Genomic DNA, 18,059 nt, shown 5'->3' with positions numbered 1-18,059 from the left:
AGGAGGTCATGAACAAAAATACCATATCTTGAACTGTCATGGTGCCAGGATAGCAGTCTGTTTGTATTTTTACTGGTATGGACAGATTTCACAGGAATGACACAAGTTGGAAATGAACAGAGACTCAATCAAATGTTTTTTTTTTTAAATGTTGTGTTAATGTTGCACACCACAATTCTTGTCCTACTCACCCTTGTGGTCCAGGCTTTTAGCCAAGGATGTGTCTGTCCAGTAGCCTAGTAACGCTTACGAGCACAGCACTTGTTTCAACACAACCGACCTGGAGGCTTTGCAAGGTGTGAGTGTGTTAACCTGTATTCATTGTCCAGTTGAAGAAGGCTCTTTCTGAGGGAGGTTACACACAAACCGTTTACTCCAGTTACACACAGGAGTCTCTACTTCACATCCTCAACTGTAGATGGCGGTGTAGAGCTAAGTTTGTGAAGTTGCGTTGCACCTGAGGCAATGTGCATCTACATGAGCTCTGTATGGTAGATTCTTTTGAATGTATGAGCCTGGACAGAGATTTTTTTATTTTCTTTCAGAGAGAATTATAGATAGCCTACGTCAATGTTCGTAGTATATGTGCAATCTTGAAGATCTTTCCCCATTCCTATTAAACATCAGTTTATTTTGAACAAGTTTATTTTTGTCATTGCTGTAAATACAAGAATAAAGTTAACAAAAACAGAAACAATGGGAAACGTGTGTGTCATTTCATGTGTTTTGAACAGAGGTAGAGATAGGAGGGAATGTTGCTCATGTCATTCTGTGATGTGCCTTTCAAAACTGGCACACTCACTAAGCGATCGATTGGGAACAGTGTAAAGTATTGTTCAAAAATATGAGCGCTGCGCATTGGAGGACCTGGAGAAACTGTAGACGAAAATAACTGCTGGCTTTCGACAACGTCAATAGTCCCAAAACATTTAAAGCTGTCAATCAGGATTAATGGGCTTTAAAAGTCGCCGGAGTGGCAATGGGGAAACAGACTGGCCCAGGCTATAAAGCGCATAGGAGCTTCAGGAACAAGGAGACACACACACTGCTAGTGTACTGGAAACTGCTGGTGCTCACTCTTACAGCGGCAAGTAGAAGTAACTTAGAGCGCCTCATGTGTCTTATCATGAGAGAGCGTGTTTGAAAAAAAAGACGCGTGGACACTGGACAGTGAAAGTTGGAATAGAAAAAAAACTTTCTGCGCCAGTCAAACAGCGAGACTTCCAGAATTGTGATCATTCCCAGGTTTATGCTCTGCTTCTTTCAAAAGGATAGCAGTTTAATGACGCGTCTCTGTTTCTTGTGGACTTGAAGCAGCGCGCCAAAAGGGGCTCAAAGAAATTAGTAAATCACAATATTAAGAACGTGTTGCGCAAAGTGACAGTAGTACCCAACTGGAATTTCACGGGCATCTGAACTTTTGGAGCATCTCAGTCTTGTTGACCAAGTGAAGCTGCAGCAGCACCAAGAAAGATGGATCACTCGAATATATGCAGCGCTGTTCTTTTTCCCATTCAGATGCTCTACAGCATAATTAAAGCGGGCATGAGCCTGTTGCTACCTGCGAGACGTAGAGACTTGAGCGGGGATGTTGTGTTGATCACTGGCGGGGGAAGAGGCATCGGTCGTCACCTGGCACACGAGTTTGCGAAGCAAGGGGCGAAGAAGGTAAGTTCGATGTCTTTGTATAAGAAACAACATTTTTGTTGCGCTCCAATGTTTGTTGTTGTTTATGTGTGTGTTTATATTCTGTACCTTTTGCGCGTTCCAACATCTGATTTACGATACACTAGGACACCAATTACGGCAGTGAATGGCACATGTTGTTGCTTTGCGAATGTTAAGTTCAATAACTCAACCAAAGCCCGCTGTCATCTCAGCAGCGTATTCACTCTTGTGTGTTTTTGAAGACATAAAACAATACAATAATAAAAACCTTGAGCTTCTGCTGCTCGTGATGACAGTAGCCTACGCGTATCGTGGCTTGAGGAGTGTGTGTTTAAAACTCTTTGACCCAGCAGCGGCAGTCGGTGCCAACGGCTTATGTTGTGACAGGCTCTGGTTACAGGGTCAGCCGCAGAAATGTCTGTCTTCGCCATACTATGCAAACTTTGAGGTGAAAGTCAGGTAACGCCTCAAGTAGGTCATCTAGATGCTGAGGTGTCCCTGTGCTCAATGTCAGTGTAGAGTCTAGGGGTGGCCAGTGATATTCAATGAACCTTGAGAGGCTGTTGTGGTTTATTGCGCAGAAAGGGACTTGGACAGTTTTGTGGCTTTTCTGGTGAGCGCACTGTTTCCATCATTTGCCTCTGCAGGCTGGGCCGCTTTCCATGTGCTCAACTCTTGAACTCTGTTTTGAAAGACTGACTCTGCCCCACTTCTGACACTGGGAATATGAGCTCAACAGAGCCCCTTGTCATCGGTTACGCACACACACCGTCTATTTTTCACTGCCATTTTTTTTACATCCCCCCCAAAAATTGAAGACACGCAAACACAGGTGTTTCCTCAGCCCCCGATGTGTTTTCAAATGGCCAGAAAACGGGGTGCTGACAAGCAGGATTTGTCTGACTGGAATGACATGAGGGTTTGTAGCCTCCATACTCACGTCTGACAGTCCCTGGTGGCTGGGATCGTTTTAAGGGCAGCCAGATGTGCGTTGAATTAATGCATACTAGCTCCACAGCCTGCGGGGCCGCAGGAGCAGGAGACTCAAGAGTTAGCCGCACCGCACCGCACCGCGCTCATCTCAAGACACCAGAGTAGGGGGAAAACCCTACCGCCAGTTCCCCCTGTCTACTTTTAAGCGTTATTCAGCAAGGCTACAGTATGCGCGCCCAGTGTTTGGATGGGCGAAGAAGTATCTCCCGTAACCGCGCGCGTGCGCGTGTGTGTGTGTGTGCGCGCGCGCGTGCGTGTGTGTGTGTGGGAGAATAGCTGGCACTCAGAGCCGCCGGGGTGACCACCGGCAGCTGAGCAATGCTGCAGATTGGTTACTCGACTCAGGTTCATTGGCAGGTCAGCCAGCTTCGCTGTGTAAGCGGCGATGGTGATGTCACTAGTGTCATTGCGCGGCTGTTTTTTTTTTTTTTTTTTTTTTAACACCCAATTGGATAGTCGTGCTCCGGCCCGACGGAGTTTTCTTTAGTGTGTGTGTGTGTGTGTGTGTGTGTGTGTGTGTGTGTGTGTGTGTGTGTGTGTGTGTGTGTGTGTGTGTGTGTGTGTGTGTGTGTGTGTGCGTGTGCATGCCTTTGTGCCTGCGAGTCAACCCAGAGCCAAGTAATCATGGGTCACGTCGAATACACTTGCCAGAGTATTTTCCCACTGTCTGGCCAGTTGAGAAAGAGGGCGAGTGTTTTTCAGGGCAGAAGTGCTGTCTCGGCTATACTTGGTCAGCCTACAGTGCGTTCTGTCCGTGCCCGTGAGTGCATTGAGGACATCTCCGTGTTCGCACGGGGGAAATATCCGCCAAACGCTTCCTGGCCTTACATAAAGTTGGCTGGCTGGCCTGTAAACCACACTAGAGGTCACCGCCGGTTCCTTCTCGAGGTTATAGGTTCCACTGTGCACCAGCCAGCCCACGACACCAGTACCAAAACAAGGTCTGTTCCCCATTGATAAGAAAATGCGCGAGTATTTCGCGTCCTTTGAATTCCCGCCTGGTGTTTTGCTTGTACATCGTGTCCCGAGGCTGATAGCAACATCATAAGGAAGTATTATGTAAATGACTAGCGAACGAGGTTATGGGGAAGAAGAGCTGGGGGTGGAGTTGATGGTGGTGGTTGTGGTTGAGGCGGCCCGGGGCCCGGGGCCCGGGGAGAGGGTGGAGGAGAGCGGTGAGCCAGGGGAGTCGGAGCGGAGGTGTGCAGCAGAAAGAGGCCGCCTCTCAACTCCCAGCTGGGCATTGCCCCGCTCCTGACCCCTCGGTTTGTGTGCTAATGGGACGGTGGACAGCGGCAGGCCAGGCGACTGCCTCCTGAACTCCCTGTGCCTCTCTCTGTGCCTCCCCTCCCTCTCTCACCGCTCTCGTCCTCTCCCCCCACACTCCTCCTCCACTCCTCCTCTACCTCCCTCCCTTTGCCCTCCACAGGGCCTCTGTTACGCCGCTTGAACTCTCTTCTTGATAACGGGACACTCTCCATGTCTTGTTTGTGACAGTAGTTAGACACAAGTCAGCAGGCGTTGTCACTCAGCAGATGTGGGAGAGGGTGAGGACAGGATAGCAATAGCATAGCAGCAGCACACACATCTGTGTCGTGTCCAGGGAGTTTTCAGGGCAGGCCCTGACTTCAGTGACTTGTGCTTGTTGTTGTTGCTGGAGACAGTTGTTTACGCCAGAATCAAAATAATGAAAGATCAGAGGAGGCCAGATGAAATGAATTACTCAACTCGTGTGTCGTCGTGGTGTTAACTGGTGAGTCATGTTGTTTAATTGTGGTTGTGGTTGCGGAACACATTTCGAGATGTGACTTTGTTCAAATTTATATAATTATTTATTTATTTGTATGTTCATTTATTTATTTATGTTATGCTATTCATGTCCATTTATGCTGGTGCCATGCTCTGCAATAGGCCATGGGCAGCACCAAACAGCTCCGATTTGAAACACCCCTTATCTCAGTGTGTGTGTGTGTGTGTGTGTGTGTGTGTGTGTGTGTGTGTGTGTGTGTGTGTGTGTGTGTGTGTGTGTGTGTGTGTGTGTGTGTGTGTGTGTGTGTGTGTGTGTGTGTGTGTGTGTGTCCATGCATGTGTGTGAGAGAGGATGTGTGTGCATCATGCATGCATGTGTGTGTGTGTATGTGTGTGCTTGCTCATGAATCTGTGTGTGTGTGTGTGTGTGGGTGTGGGTGTGGGTGCGCGCGTGTGTGTGTATGCGTGCGTGCATGCGTGCATACTTGTCTGTGAGTGTGTGCATGCCCGTGAGTTTGTGTGTGTGTGTGTGTGTGTGTGTGTGTGTGTGTGTGTGTGTGTGTGTGTGTGTGTGTGTGTGTGTGTGTGTGTGTGTGTGTGTGTGTGTGTGTGTGTGTGTGTGTGTGTGTGTGTGTTTATGTGTCAGCACACACACAAGATTAGTCCTGACGAGCAAGAGAGCTCTCCCAGTGCCCCCACACACACGTACTGTTTGAGAGTCCGTGACCAGAAAATTGAGGGGCTCACCAGCCGATTGAGCCGTGTAATCTCTTTGAGAGTGTGTGCGAGAGAGAGCAGGGCAGGGTGGAGGGGTGGACAGAGAGGTTGAGAAGAGGAGAGGAGGAGGAGGAGGAGGAGGAGGAGTGGAGAAGAGGAGAGGAGAGCAAGAAGAGGTGGAGAAAAGGGGGTTCACGCTTGTGTTCATTACCTCTCCGTGACCCCACAGAATGGCAGATCTAATCGCCAACGCCTCAGACTGCTCCGGACCGACCCACCAACCCACCCGCTGCCTCTCTGCCACTCTCTCCTCTCCCCCCGTCTCTCTCTTCCCTCCTCTCTCCTCTTCTCTCTCAATCTCTTTTCTCTTTCTTGCTCTTCTTTCTTGCTCTCTCTCTGTCTATGTCTATGTATCTCTTCTGTCTCCCCTCTCCTCTCTCCTCTTCTCTTTCTCATTTCTCTTCTTCGCTCTCTCTCTCTCTCTCTCCTCTTTCTCCTTCTCCTCTCCCTCTCTCCCTCTCCCTCTCTCCCTCTCTCTCTCTCTCTCTCTCTCTCTCTCTCTCTCTCTCTCTCTCTCTCTATGTCTCTCCTGTCTTCCCTCTCCTGACCAGGGCCAGCTCATTCATGTTGAAACGAAGCCCCTCTATATGGGGCTAAAGGAGAAGGAGAGATTGGCGGGACAGAGAAGGAGAAAGAGAGAATGGATAGAGAGAGAATGATGGGAAAGAAAGAGGGAGACAGAACAGGAGCAAGAAAAAGAGAGGAGGGAGAGACAGGCAGTAAACCAGAGAGAAAGCGAAAGAAAGAAAGAAAGAAAGAAAGAAAGAAAGAAAGAAAGAAAGAAAGAAAGAAAGAAAGAGGGAGCGGACAGGAGAGACTGAGAGAAATGAAGAGAGAGAGAGGGCAAGATATAGAGAGAGAGAGTGAGTGAGAGAGTGAGATAGAGACAGATATCCAGAATAGAAGTAAAAAAAGCAGGCGAGCGGGAATAAATCTGTGCGTGGCTTTTCTTGGAAGAACACATTGGTCTTGGATTGCATGGCCGTTCCATCCTGCGTGATGAATGGTGTGGTTTTAACCCCACTGTTTGCTGGGCCTAATCGGATTTCTCTTTACGGGGCTCACCCCCCCCAGCCCGCACCTCCTCCATTTGTCTTTGTGTCTCTTGTGCTGAGCTGTCGTAGGAGGACGGTGACAATGACAATGTCTCGTTCTCTTTGCCCCCTCGCTCGCTCTGCCTCTCTGTTTCTGTCTGTCTGTCTGTCTGTCTGTCTGTCTTCGTGGTCTCTGTCTCTCTCTCCCTCTGTCTATCCTTCTCTGTTGCTATTTATTTCTCCCTCTCCACCTTGGCCTGTCTGTCTTGCTCTGTCTGCCTGCCTGTCTCTCTTTCTCTGGCAGTCTTTCTGTGTCTGTTCATCTCTTCTCTCTCTCTCTCTCTCTCTCTCTCTCTCTCTCTCTCTCTCTCTCTCTCTCTCTCTCCCTCTCTCTCTCTCTCTCTCTCTCCCTATGCACTTTTTGTGCTTTCAGATTGGATGCTAAACTGCATTTCATTACCTATAACGACAGTTAACCCATTAAGACACATCGTTATACATTTGCTGTTACCAGAATGGCAATGACCAAGTCATCATAGTGCATCACTTAAGGCCCTGTGTTATGTCATAGTAGTGTAGTAGTTAACTTTCAATGACTATTATTACAGTGTGCCACTGAAGGAACGAACGGCGTGCATTATGGGGCATAGGTGCCAGAAAGGGGGATGCCGTGGTGCATTGGCATCCACACTCTTGGGCTCCCTAAATGAATCAATTCCTCAACTTTTAACTGCAGACAAATGACTCTGGAGTGCAGCAGCAGTAACATTGTAAAGAAATAAAGAATCCAGAAAAAATGCACGACCATTTTAAAACTTGCTAACGGCGCCCTTGTTATGGGGCTATGTCGAATCTTATCTAATCTTCATGTTCATCTCTATCCCTTCCTGCTCATCCTCCCTCGCCCTGTGACAGGTGATCCTGTGGGGCCGCACAGAGAAGTGTCTGAAGGAGACGAGTGAGGAGATCAACCTGCTGGGCACGGAGTGCCACTACTTCATCTGTGACGTGGGCAACCGCGAGGAGGTCTACCAGCAGGCCAAGGTCCTCCGGGAGAAGGTAGGGAGAGCATACAGTAGTGTTTCTCTTCGGCTTCTCTTCTTTTTCGACTTTATTTGATAGGACAGTGTGAGAGGTGTACAGGAAGCGAATTGGGAGAGAGACAGGGAGGGGTCGGCAAAGGACCCAGGGTCAGCCACATGGGGGGGGGGGCGGGGGGGGGGGGGGGGGGGGGGAGCAACATTTAAATCGTTCAGATCTTCAGGGGTACAATTAAAAAACAGTGTTTCTGTAATTTAACACGTACAGAGTGGATTTAACATCTTCTAGAGTGTGTTTGGTCACAGAGTACTCTCCAAGTGTTGAATTATACTGCATTTTCCACTGTGGACACCTGAAGAAGGTCTGAATGATAGAAATGTTGTGTGAAGGACAGAAATATGACTAATTAAAATTCAAGTGTGATGGACGGTGTGCAGGATTTTGTCCACCACTTTGAACCATTGGTTGCATCCAACAATGCATCTGTTGAATTTGAGGTGAAAAGAAAAGACCGCACAGGAAGTAACTTTTAGAAGCAGAATTTTCACTTTGAGAACTTTTTTTAGTCTCAAGTGGAGAGACTATTATTCCTTTTTATTCCATCTATTCTATTTTGAAGAGCTTTGAAGTGCCTGAATTAGTATTTTATCAATGTGAACTATTTATTATTTACACATACTTTGAAGTGCCAGTGGGTTTTTTTTCTTGGCTCATAGAAATGAAAACTTTGAAGTGTTTTCATTAAGCACTCTCTAACCAAAAATTCTTTGTTCATATTAGAAGCGGAAAACCCATAGATGTCCTTTCAGAAATGTTTGTCAAGGGATGTTAACTCCTTCATGCAAATCCTACCATATGCTTACTGTTACCAAAAAGGTCATTTTTAAGTCTTAAACCCCTTAGCACAGAACCTATGTTATAAGCTTACTGTCACCAAAATTGTAATGGCTATGTCTTAATCTGTTACTTAAGGCTCTCTGTAATGTCATAGTAATGTTGTTATGATGTAGTTGAGCATTTTCAGCAAATAGTGAATAGGCCCACTGGCAACCCCATCTGCACTAAGAGTTACTGAAGACTCCACGGAAGTATTAAACTGTTACCTAAGACTCCTGGTAATGTCATAGCAATGTTGTTGAGTGCAGCTGAGGTTTCTCAGCAAAGAGTGAGCTGGATTGCCATGTGATTCCCAAGTGGTAGACCAGGTCTTAAACTGTTACTGTTACTGAAGACTCTCAGCAATGTACTAGTAATTCTATTGAGTGTAACCGAGGATTTTCAGTGCGTCGTAGGGGCTGTTGCTGGGTATCCCATCTGCATGAAAAGGCTAATCCTGATATCTGTCTTCCTCCAATTCAGGTGGGTGATGTCACTATCCTGGTGAACAACGCAGCTGTGGTCCACGGCAAGAGTTTGATGAACAGCGATGATGACGCTCTTCTGAAAACACAGCACATCAACACGCTGGGCCAATTTTGGGTGAGTATAGTAACAATCAGTAGAGAGAGAGAGAGAGAGAGAGAGAGAGAGAGAGAGAGAGAGAGAGAGAGAGAGAGAAGGAGAGAGAGAATGAAAGAGAGAGAGAGAGAGAGAGAAATGTTTCTCTTTTTTATTGTCATATCCCAACTTGAACTCCATATGCATATACATTGCACACCACGCAAAATAACATTCTTGTCAGCTTGCTTATTTTAGTTCACAGACTGTGTGTGTGTGTGTGTGTGTGTGTGTGTGTGTGTGTGTGTGTGTGTGTGTGTGTGTGTGTGTGTGTGTGTGTGTGTGCGTGTGCGTGTGCGTGTGTGTGTGTGTGTGTGTGTGTGTGTGTGTGTGTGTGAGTGTGTGTGTGTGTGTGTGTGTGTGCACGCTTGCTCTGTGCTCATTCGCTCTCTCGCTTTTTTTGCCAAAAGAAAAATCGAGGTCAGCAACTAAACAGAGCATTCCTCCAGTGAAGCCAGCAGAACCCTCTCGGTGAACGTTTCTTAAACAAACCCATCCACCCATGGGATGCACTTCAAAGTAAACTCTCGAGCACCCCCCCCAATTGTTTTCAATAAAATACCAAAAGCTGCGAATGACTGAGCTGAACTGAGCAGAGCAGAGCAGAGTGGAGGGTAGAGACGATGAAGCAAGCAAAGCATCAGCCCTGCTGTGGCCAACCGGTAGGGCACTCGCCTGTCATGCGGCTGACCCGGGTTCGATTCCCAGCCCGGGTCCTTTGCCGACCCCTCCCCGTCTCTCCCAATTCGCTTCCTGTCCACCTCTCAAACTGTCCTGTCAAATTAAGTCGTAAAAGACCATTAAAAAAATCTTTAAAAAGAAACAAGCAGAGCATCATCGTCATCATCATCATCATCATCATCAATATCATCATCAACAACATCTTTTATTCCAAACTAATGGTCCAAAAACAAACACACAAACCTAAAAAGAAATACATAAAACGTATACAGTATGTACTGCACAGCACTAAGAGCAGGGGTTGACAGTAGGGGTTACATAAACCATCCAATCTGCAATTAAGTTTCTCAATAATGCATTCAATTACATAACATCACACTTTGCTGACGCTTTTTATCCAAAGCGACAGTTACAGTTATTTACAGGGTATTGGGTACAGTCCCTGGAGCAATGTGGGGTTAGGTGCCTTGCTCAAGGGCACTTCAGCCATGGTGGTGGAAGAAACGTGGGATTTGAACCTGCAACCCTCTGGTCTCAAGACCGCCTCCCTAACCACTATACTGCCCTACAATTTCAGGACGCAGTATACTTCAAAATGGCAAACTGAGAAAAATGGCTTTAAAGTTTCCTTTCTGGCCACGCAACTGTGTTGGAGGTAAAGTGGTGATGACACTTCCATATAATACTTTTTTATGGTGGAAATTTATACACACAAGAAAAAAGCAAAAAAACGACTTTCTCATTACTTTTTAGCTGAAAAATCATTATACTGCGTTCTGTTGTGGTATTACTGTCTACACCAAAACCACGGTGTCAATGGAGAAGTGCAGTATAATGCGCATTATACTGCGTTCTTGGCTAGTACGACGTAACCTCCTAAAACCAAAAAGCGCAGTATAATCAGTTTTTATCGTATTTTTCTGAAACGGGACCAAGTTGGATCAAAATTTTTAACACAAGAAAAAGAAGGTATTTTAAAGCCAATTTCCGGTCTAAACCCATTTTCGACCATTTTCAAGATACTGCGTTCTGATATTGTAGGGCACTATAGGCCACGGCTGCCCCAACAATAACCTCAACAATGCAACAACTCAGCAGACCAAAAGAATGAAGTATGAAGACTGATGACCTGCTGACGTGTGGGTGTTACAGTTAGTGTGGAAGGCGGGCACACAAGTGCGAATTCAGGATTGCCAGGTGTGACTGATGATTTCCAGCCCAAGAAATGCCCACAAACTGCCCGGAGGCACTAAATCCTGCCCAATTTGAACTAAATTCTATTAATTTCTATGACCATGAATCAGAATAACAGAAAAAAAACATATTTTTATTGCCCAGAGATGGTCGTTCAAAATAGCCCAGCTGGGCAAGAAACCACCAAATTTGGCAACCCTGAGTAGTATGATAACTAAGAGTCCATCTTTGGATTCATAAGAGGGCCTTGCATTCTCAATTAGTCTGGGGGTGCTGGCCCCCAGGGGACGTCTTTGATATGACGTTGAATGACAGAGGCAGCGTTAGAAGCATCAAGAGGGGGCTCATGGCCATTCATCATCTCTGCCGAGATCAAACACACTCACCTGTCCTGTCCGGTCCGCAGGAACCAGCGCTGGGCTGGGCTGGCCGGGGTGAAGCAGCAGAGTCAGACATCTGGGAAAGGGATCTAGACGTGTCGTTCGTGAATGCAGTCCGTCGATTCTCAGTGAAGATTTTTTTTTGGGGGGAGGGGGTGTTCAATGCAGGCTGGGATTCTAAGCAGCCCCCACCCCCCTCACACACACACCGAAACGATGCACGTACACCCTCAGCCTCTTCCCCCAAATTTAGCCCTGAATGCAACAAGATACACATTCCACACACACACACACACACACACACACACACACACACACACACACACACACACACACACACACACACACACACACACACACACACACACACACACACACACACACACACACACACACACACAAATTGTGACTGTATGAAAAAAAACTGCTTGATACATACATACTATCAAGATCAAATCAAATACCTGCTTGAAACTCTTGCTTTTGAAGGTAACTTTATTCCACCCAACTTTCAATGAAGCATTCTTCCTTTCCTTGTGGTGCTTTCAACATCCAACATTCTTTCGTCCATGCTCTGAATGGCAAACGGACTGCATCCGTGTGTAACACATTCCTTGGACATTGTGCATGTACAGTACATGTACATGGAATGCCTCACATTCACCTTTTCATGCATTCACACAATGACAGTGAAGGTTGGCATCAGGGCTGGACTTAGCAGGCATTTCCTGGTGGGCCCCACACCGTTATGGGCCCTAGGGTGCGGGGCCCACCGGTGAGTAAGGCAAAAGTGCCCGGGCCCTATTTCTCCCCCAGTCCAGCCCTTTATCTGTGTAACACATTCCTTGTACATTGTGTATGTACATGTACATGGAATGCCTCACATTCACCTATTCATGCATTCACACAATGACAGTGAAGGCTGGCATCCTAGGCAATGTCAATGGCAGATCCGGAGCTATCATGGTGTTCAGTGTCAGGGGGAGACGGACAACAACTGAACTGAATTGAATTGAATTTATTTATTTCTTTATTGTCCACAACTGTGGAAACTTGTCTTCAGTTTCACTATGTAAAAGACACATAACACAGCGGACACATTTAGACATTGCACAGTTAAGATAATATAGATAGATAATAAGATCATGTAAAACAAATTCCAGGCCTACTCTCTAATAAATAAATAAATATGAGACTCAATAAATAAACATCTTAGTCTGTAAAAAAATAATAAAAAAAAAATAAAAAAATAGAGAAATACTACTCTGTATAAATAAATGATTAAATAATTAAAATACCATTTTAAAATAGAATAAATGACATTTATTTTACACCAGCAAGGTTTTGGGCTGTTCAGGGAATCCTCTACATTTTATTCCGCATGTTACCTATGGTCCATGTGTCATTTATATATTAAAATGACTTACTATATTCCTCCCCCTCCTGCCCTCCCCCTACCTACATCCATTGCAGACCACAACTGTTACTACAGTGATTTTCACTCAATAAACAATATTTATTGACATTTACGGTCTGAGGTTGCCAACTATCTGTGAAAAAATGTGGGGTCCTCCCCTTCAAAAAAATTAAAATTCTTAGATGCAATTTCAAACATTTTAACCAAATTGTGTCCCGTTTAAGCTCAACACTTTAACTTGTATTTCTAAAAGCAGGATGATTCGTATTTCAATGGATGGTCTGACCAAGCCTGATTATCATCGAATTTCAAATCTCTTCGAGACTTGGTCTGACCAAGAGCACAACAATTAACGTTTCCCAAACAGCAAGGTTGACCCGCCTCCCTAGGCTATGTATGCTATTGGTGTACTGGTTTCCGACAAAGTGGGTGGAGTTCCCGATCAGAAACAATATTTTCATTGCTCTTGGCCTGACTAGGTCTGACCTACTTTATCCTATTTTTTCCCCTCCCCTCTCTCCTCTTCACCACCGCCTGCAGACCACCAAGGCCTTCCTGCCCCGCATGCTGGAGCTGTGTAACGGCCACGTGGTGTGCATCAACTCCATCCTGTCCGTCTCCTCCATCCCGGGCGCCATCGACTACTGCACCTCCAAGGCCTCCTCGCTGGCCTTCATGGAGAGCCTGACGCTGGGCCTGCTGGACTGCCCCGGCGTGGGCTGCACCACCGTGCTGCCCTTCCACACCAACACCGAGATGTTCCAGGGCATGCGAGTCAGGTTAGTGTTATATGGCTCGACCTGTTATCACCCTGCCTATCTGCACGATAAAGCCTTAAACTATGTGTGGTGCATCAACACTTGAGATTTTCTTTTACTTAAGACATGTAAAAGTTGTATCTTTTACCTGACATGTTTCGACGGTATAACTTCCGTCTTCATCAGAGGGTCACTGATGAAGACGGAAGTAATACCGTCGAAACATGTCAGGTAAAAGATACAACTTTTACATGTCTTAAGTAAAAGAAAATCTCAAGTGTTGATTTAAACAGTTAGACATAATGAACATTAAACAGTACATATATGTGTGGTGCAATAACTTGGCAGAGGATACACCGACAGATGTTTCTCAGGCGTTACAGTCAAGTAAGATATGGCATGGGTTCTGTAGTGTTTAGTCATAGGGCTGCGGACAGCTTTGGTTGAGTCCGGGACAGTTATCTGAAAGCACCCTAATGAGTGATGGTTACAGGTCTGGGCTGCATTTCTCGAAAGCGTAGTTGTTAACCACTTAGCTACTTGGGAAGTTGTCAATGGGAAATTGCGTTGCGAACAACAATGTAGTTAGCAACTATGGCTTCGAGACATGCACCCCTGTGTTGCTGTGTCTTTTGATCCTTGTGTGTCTTCTAAGCGTATACTCTTGTGTGTATCTGTAGGTTTCCTCAGCTCTTCCCCCCTCTGAAGCCGGAGACGGTGGCCCAGCGAACAGTCGAGGCAGTCAGGAGCAACAAAGCCTTCGTCTACCTGCCCTGGACCATGCATATACTCATAATCCTCAAAAAGTAGGTATCTTTTTACAATATAAATTACAGTACACTTAGCTGACACTTTTATCCAAAGCCACTTACAGTCCTTTGAAGTACAGGTTATTGGTTACAGTCCTTGGAGCAGTGTGGGGGTTAGATGTCTTGCTCAAGGGCACCCGAGCTATCTTCATGATGAATAAAAGCAATGCATACAGAACATCAGGCTTGTACGAAATTCCGAATTGAATGAGTTTCAATTCAAAGTAATGCCATAATACGAACACTTGGTGGTGTCATTACCTTGAATTTCTTTGAATTTAATCTACACCACCCATTGAAAGTACATAGAACACCACCACCTAGTGTTGGTATTATGGCATTACTTTGAATTGAAATTCTTTCCATTCGGAATTTCGTACAAGCCTGCAGAGCATACAGTATTTGCCATGAACTACCGGTAGGCATATTTCCCCAGCCCTGACAGAAGTAGGCGTCTTCATATCAGCAGATGCAGCATATCCAACCATTGAATGCGTTAACAGAAAATTACACACCACTTAACTGGGCCCTTAGAAATATCAAAACATTATCATTCCACTCTTCCAGTCCGTACTCCTCCATCCACCTCCGGAGTGGACTAACGAATCATCATGATTTGACAGGGTAATTTCCCCGTCTGCTCACTCGTCTAATATTACACCAATTACGTACTCGTACTGTATATCCATCTGTGCCACTTTAATACTTGGCAATTTTCTGTTCAGGCTTCGGGGCTCCTATCAGGGCTGTACTGGGGGAGAAATAGGGCCCGGGCACTTTTGGCTTAAAGGGGCTCCTCATAATTAGCAGCACAGAACTGACTCACAGGTGGGCCCCACATCCTCATGGGCCCCTATTTTCAGAAATGTAAAAAAAAAAAAAACATTTTAAAGATATATATATATCTGAAAATAGGGGCCCACGAGGGTGTGGGGCTCACCGGTATGCCCGCTATGCCAGATGGTCAGTCCAGCCTGGGCTCCTATTCATAGGTAGATAAATGAACAGGCCCATCATCAAGCCCAGACCCAAGGAGCCACAGCAGGTCCTACACAAGCCAGGTATTACGTACAGTACAGTATGTCACCCAGGGCCGCTGACAGCTTTGGCTGGGTCCAGGACAGTTATCTAAAAGGGCCCCCCACTCAATACCTACAATGAAATGACCCAATTCTGGGCCCCATATGTCTCTGGGCCCGGGACAAGTGACCTGTTTGTCGACCCCTGTCAGCTTCCCTGATGTCACCTAATAACCCCCATAATGGGTATTCCCTCGTTGTTTGAAGGGAGGGGAGTCCAAAATATTTTTTTTTGTCTGAGGACACTTTACTCCTTAATCCGTCCTGTTTCTATTGCTTACCACCAAGTTGCATCATCGGTTGACAGGATCATTTTCATCCCTGCTCTCCAGTCTAATATTACACCCATTTCATCCATCTGCACGACTCTAATACTGTCTATAATTTTCTCTTGAGGCTTTGGTGCTTATATTCTTGGGTAAATTCCCGTACTGTAATAAACGGGCCTACCAGACCACAGATTCTAACTCAGGGACCAAGACAAAAGCTGAACCCCCCCTCACCCCTCTCTGTGTCGGGGACTCCAAAGTAATTTTTCACATAGGGACACTACAATCCATCACACACATGCAATGTCTCAGATGGTGCACTTGTGCACTTCGGGCACTATGTTTTAGTGCGTAATTAATACGCCAAACAAACGCAATAAAACATGAACACTGAAGTGCACAAGTGCACCATTTGAGATCCAGCAACAGTCTATTGCACCCATAACAAGGGAGACACGTACTCTGTGCTACTGGTGACAATCCGGTGCAACCAGCGTAGGACCAGACATAAGTAAAAAGGGAAGAAACCTGGTGCCACACGGATGTCTATTTAGTTTTTTCTTATTTATTCACGGTGCATGATTAGACTAACGTTTCGACAAAGTGTCTTCATCAGAGTCCTTCTATTGCAGAGTCGAGTCTATTGCATCCATTGTCTGTGTAGTGGGAGTTCAGGGGCTCTCTAGCGCTTACCTAACCCGAGCATCTGTTGTTTATTTCTTCAACAGCCTGTTGCCTCTGCCGGCGCTGGAGGAGATCCAGAGGTTCGCCGGCTGCTACACCTGCATGAAGACGTTTAAGGGCAGAACTTAAAAGAGGAGGAAGGGGAGCCCAGCCCGCCAAGCGGGGCGGGGGGTGACAAGGCAATCAAAGGGAATCAAGACCTCAAGTCAAGAGCGAGCATGTGTGCACTGCGAGAAAAAAATAAAATAAAGAGACAATAACAACAAACTGAGGAAGAAGAAGAAGAAGAAGAAGAGAACATTGCGTTCACACACACTCATGAACACACAGCCTTGTGTTACACAACCTTGTGGTTGGACCTATACAGTACTGCATACCACTGTGGCCAGGGCCGGATTAAGATGGCCTGGGCCCCCTAGGCTGCAAGTTGATGTGGGGCCCCTCGGAAAGCAAATTTTGTGACAAATTTACATGGACAGTGTCATAATTACATGCTAGGAATTAGGGACAACATGTCTACCAACGGTACTCAACATGACAGATGAATATTTCAATATTACATCTTGTCATAATTCTGCAATTTCTCACTTTTGACCAATCGGGGGCCCCATGGCAGGTGGGGGCCCCTAGGCTGCAGCCATATCTAGCCTGTGCATTAATCCGGCCCTGACTGTGGGCATAAGGACCTATTAGATCACAAAAGCCCATTTCAGTGCAGCAGGCTTTCCGAGCGAGTGCGTACCATATTGTGTAACGTTAAAAAGGGTCGGTGCATGATCTTAGTTCCTATCTATCGCCAGGAAACCTTGACATTCTAGAGTGAATGAATGGTACACAGTCATGTCCTTAGTCACACATTATACTTGGATGTGAAATCCTGCGTTTGACTGGGATGCTGTTAAAAAAGAAAAATGTGGTTTTGTGTGGTTATTTTTCCTTACTAAAGACATGTTCTGTTGAAGGGGTTGGTGGCCTCAGGACAGGAGACCTTCAAGACTGGATGGGATGGGATGGGGTGGCTTGAGGCACGCGTTGTAGATTTTTAACAAATTTTAATCGTTTTATAATAAAAATGCATCTATGTGTTTGCACATGATTGCCTACGTCTCTTTTATCAATATTGGTTGTTCATGTTGAATAAATACAGTATTTGATCCTTAAAGGTGTAGGAAATGGTCAAAAAAGGTACTGCAACTACTATGCTGCTCATTGAAACTGTGTTGCCTATTGCCAAATTTGACCTTTTCATGAAAGTTTACTAACTAATAAACTAATATTTTCTAGTATGGCCTAAGTACAGTCATTTTTACAGCTAAAATGGAAATTCAAAACGGCGGACCATGGAGAAGATCCCCCTTTTCATGTATGAAAAGTGCATTTTTCCAGTCATAATGAATACTTAGTATTTGATGGTGGTGGTAAGTATTCATGAAAAAGGTAGCATTAGTGAATGGGTAGCATGTACTCTGGAAATAAACAACTACACTTACACAGTGAACCTTTAAAGTAGTTAAAATGTGTGTGTGTGTGTGTGTGTGTGTGTGTGTGTGTGTGTGTGTGTGTGTGTGTGTGTGTGTGTGTGTGTGTGTGTGTGTGTGTGTGTGTGTGTGTGTGTGTGTGTGTGTGTGTGTGTGTGTGTGTGTATGTATGCTTATTTGTGCTCTGGCGAACATCAGAGACATTCATGGTCAGCATTCCTTTGTCTCGACACAGCCAATCATGAACTCACAATGCTTTCACTAAGAAGTTGTCATAACACTGAGCTCTCCAGGGAAATGCTTGCTGGAGAAGGTAGTCTGGTATGGAGACAGCCAGGCAGTCTAGGGGGTGGTTTTCAGAGGGATGGCCCTCACTAAAACTGTCCAAAAACATCAAAGTAATAACCATAACCAGCTTATCCCCCTGGTCCGTCAAGCATGCTTCACACTTTTCGTAACTCTTTGTTTGCACAGTCTAGGCCTACGGAGAGTTGAGGTGACACATAGTTTGAGTATGATCATCACCGTCATTTTAATTGTAGATTCAACAT

General features: G+C 45.7%; 2 protein-coding genes across 2 annotated transcripts in view; both read left to right on the top strand.

Moving 5' to 3' along the window:
• Window positions 1-637, top strand: part of igsf21b (immunoglobin superfamily, member 21b) — a 35,236-nt gene extending 34,599 nt beyond the window's left edge. The window contains exon 10 of the mRNA XM_063209652.1: window positions 1-637. This exon is cut by the window's left edge and continues 313 nt beyond it. The gene's annotated coding sequence lies outside the window, so the exon portion shown is untranslated.
• Window positions 638-1,009: 372 nt separating this feature from the next.
• Window positions 1,010-17,317, top strand: dhrs3a (dehydrogenase/reductase (SDR family) member 3a). The gene is made up of 6 exons (XM_063209651.1): window positions 1,010-1,668; window positions 7,137-7,280; window positions 8,622-8,741; window positions 12,972-13,210; window positions 13,870-13,995; window positions 16,075-17,317. The coding sequence occupies exons 1-6, from the start codon at window positions 1,474-1,476 to the stop codon at window positions 16,157-16,159; spliced, it is 909 nt and encodes a 302-aa protein (XP_063065721.1). The 5' UTR covers window positions 1,010-1,473; the 3' UTR covers window positions 16,160-17,317.
• The last annotated feature ends 742 nt before the right edge of the window (window positions 17,318-18,059 follow it).

The sequence above is a fragment of the Engraulis encrasicolus genome, chromosome 10 (assembly GCF_034702125.1).
Source record: "Engraulis encrasicolus isolate BLACKSEA-1 chromosome 10, IST_EnEncr_1.0, whole genome shotgun sequence".
Classification (NCBI taxonomy): domain Eukaryota; kingdom Metazoa; phylum Chordata; class Actinopteri; order Clupeiformes; family Engraulidae; genus Engraulis; species Engraulis encrasicolus.
Note: the sequence above shows the minus strand (reverse complement) of the source record. Positions and strands in the feature narration are given on the sequence as shown.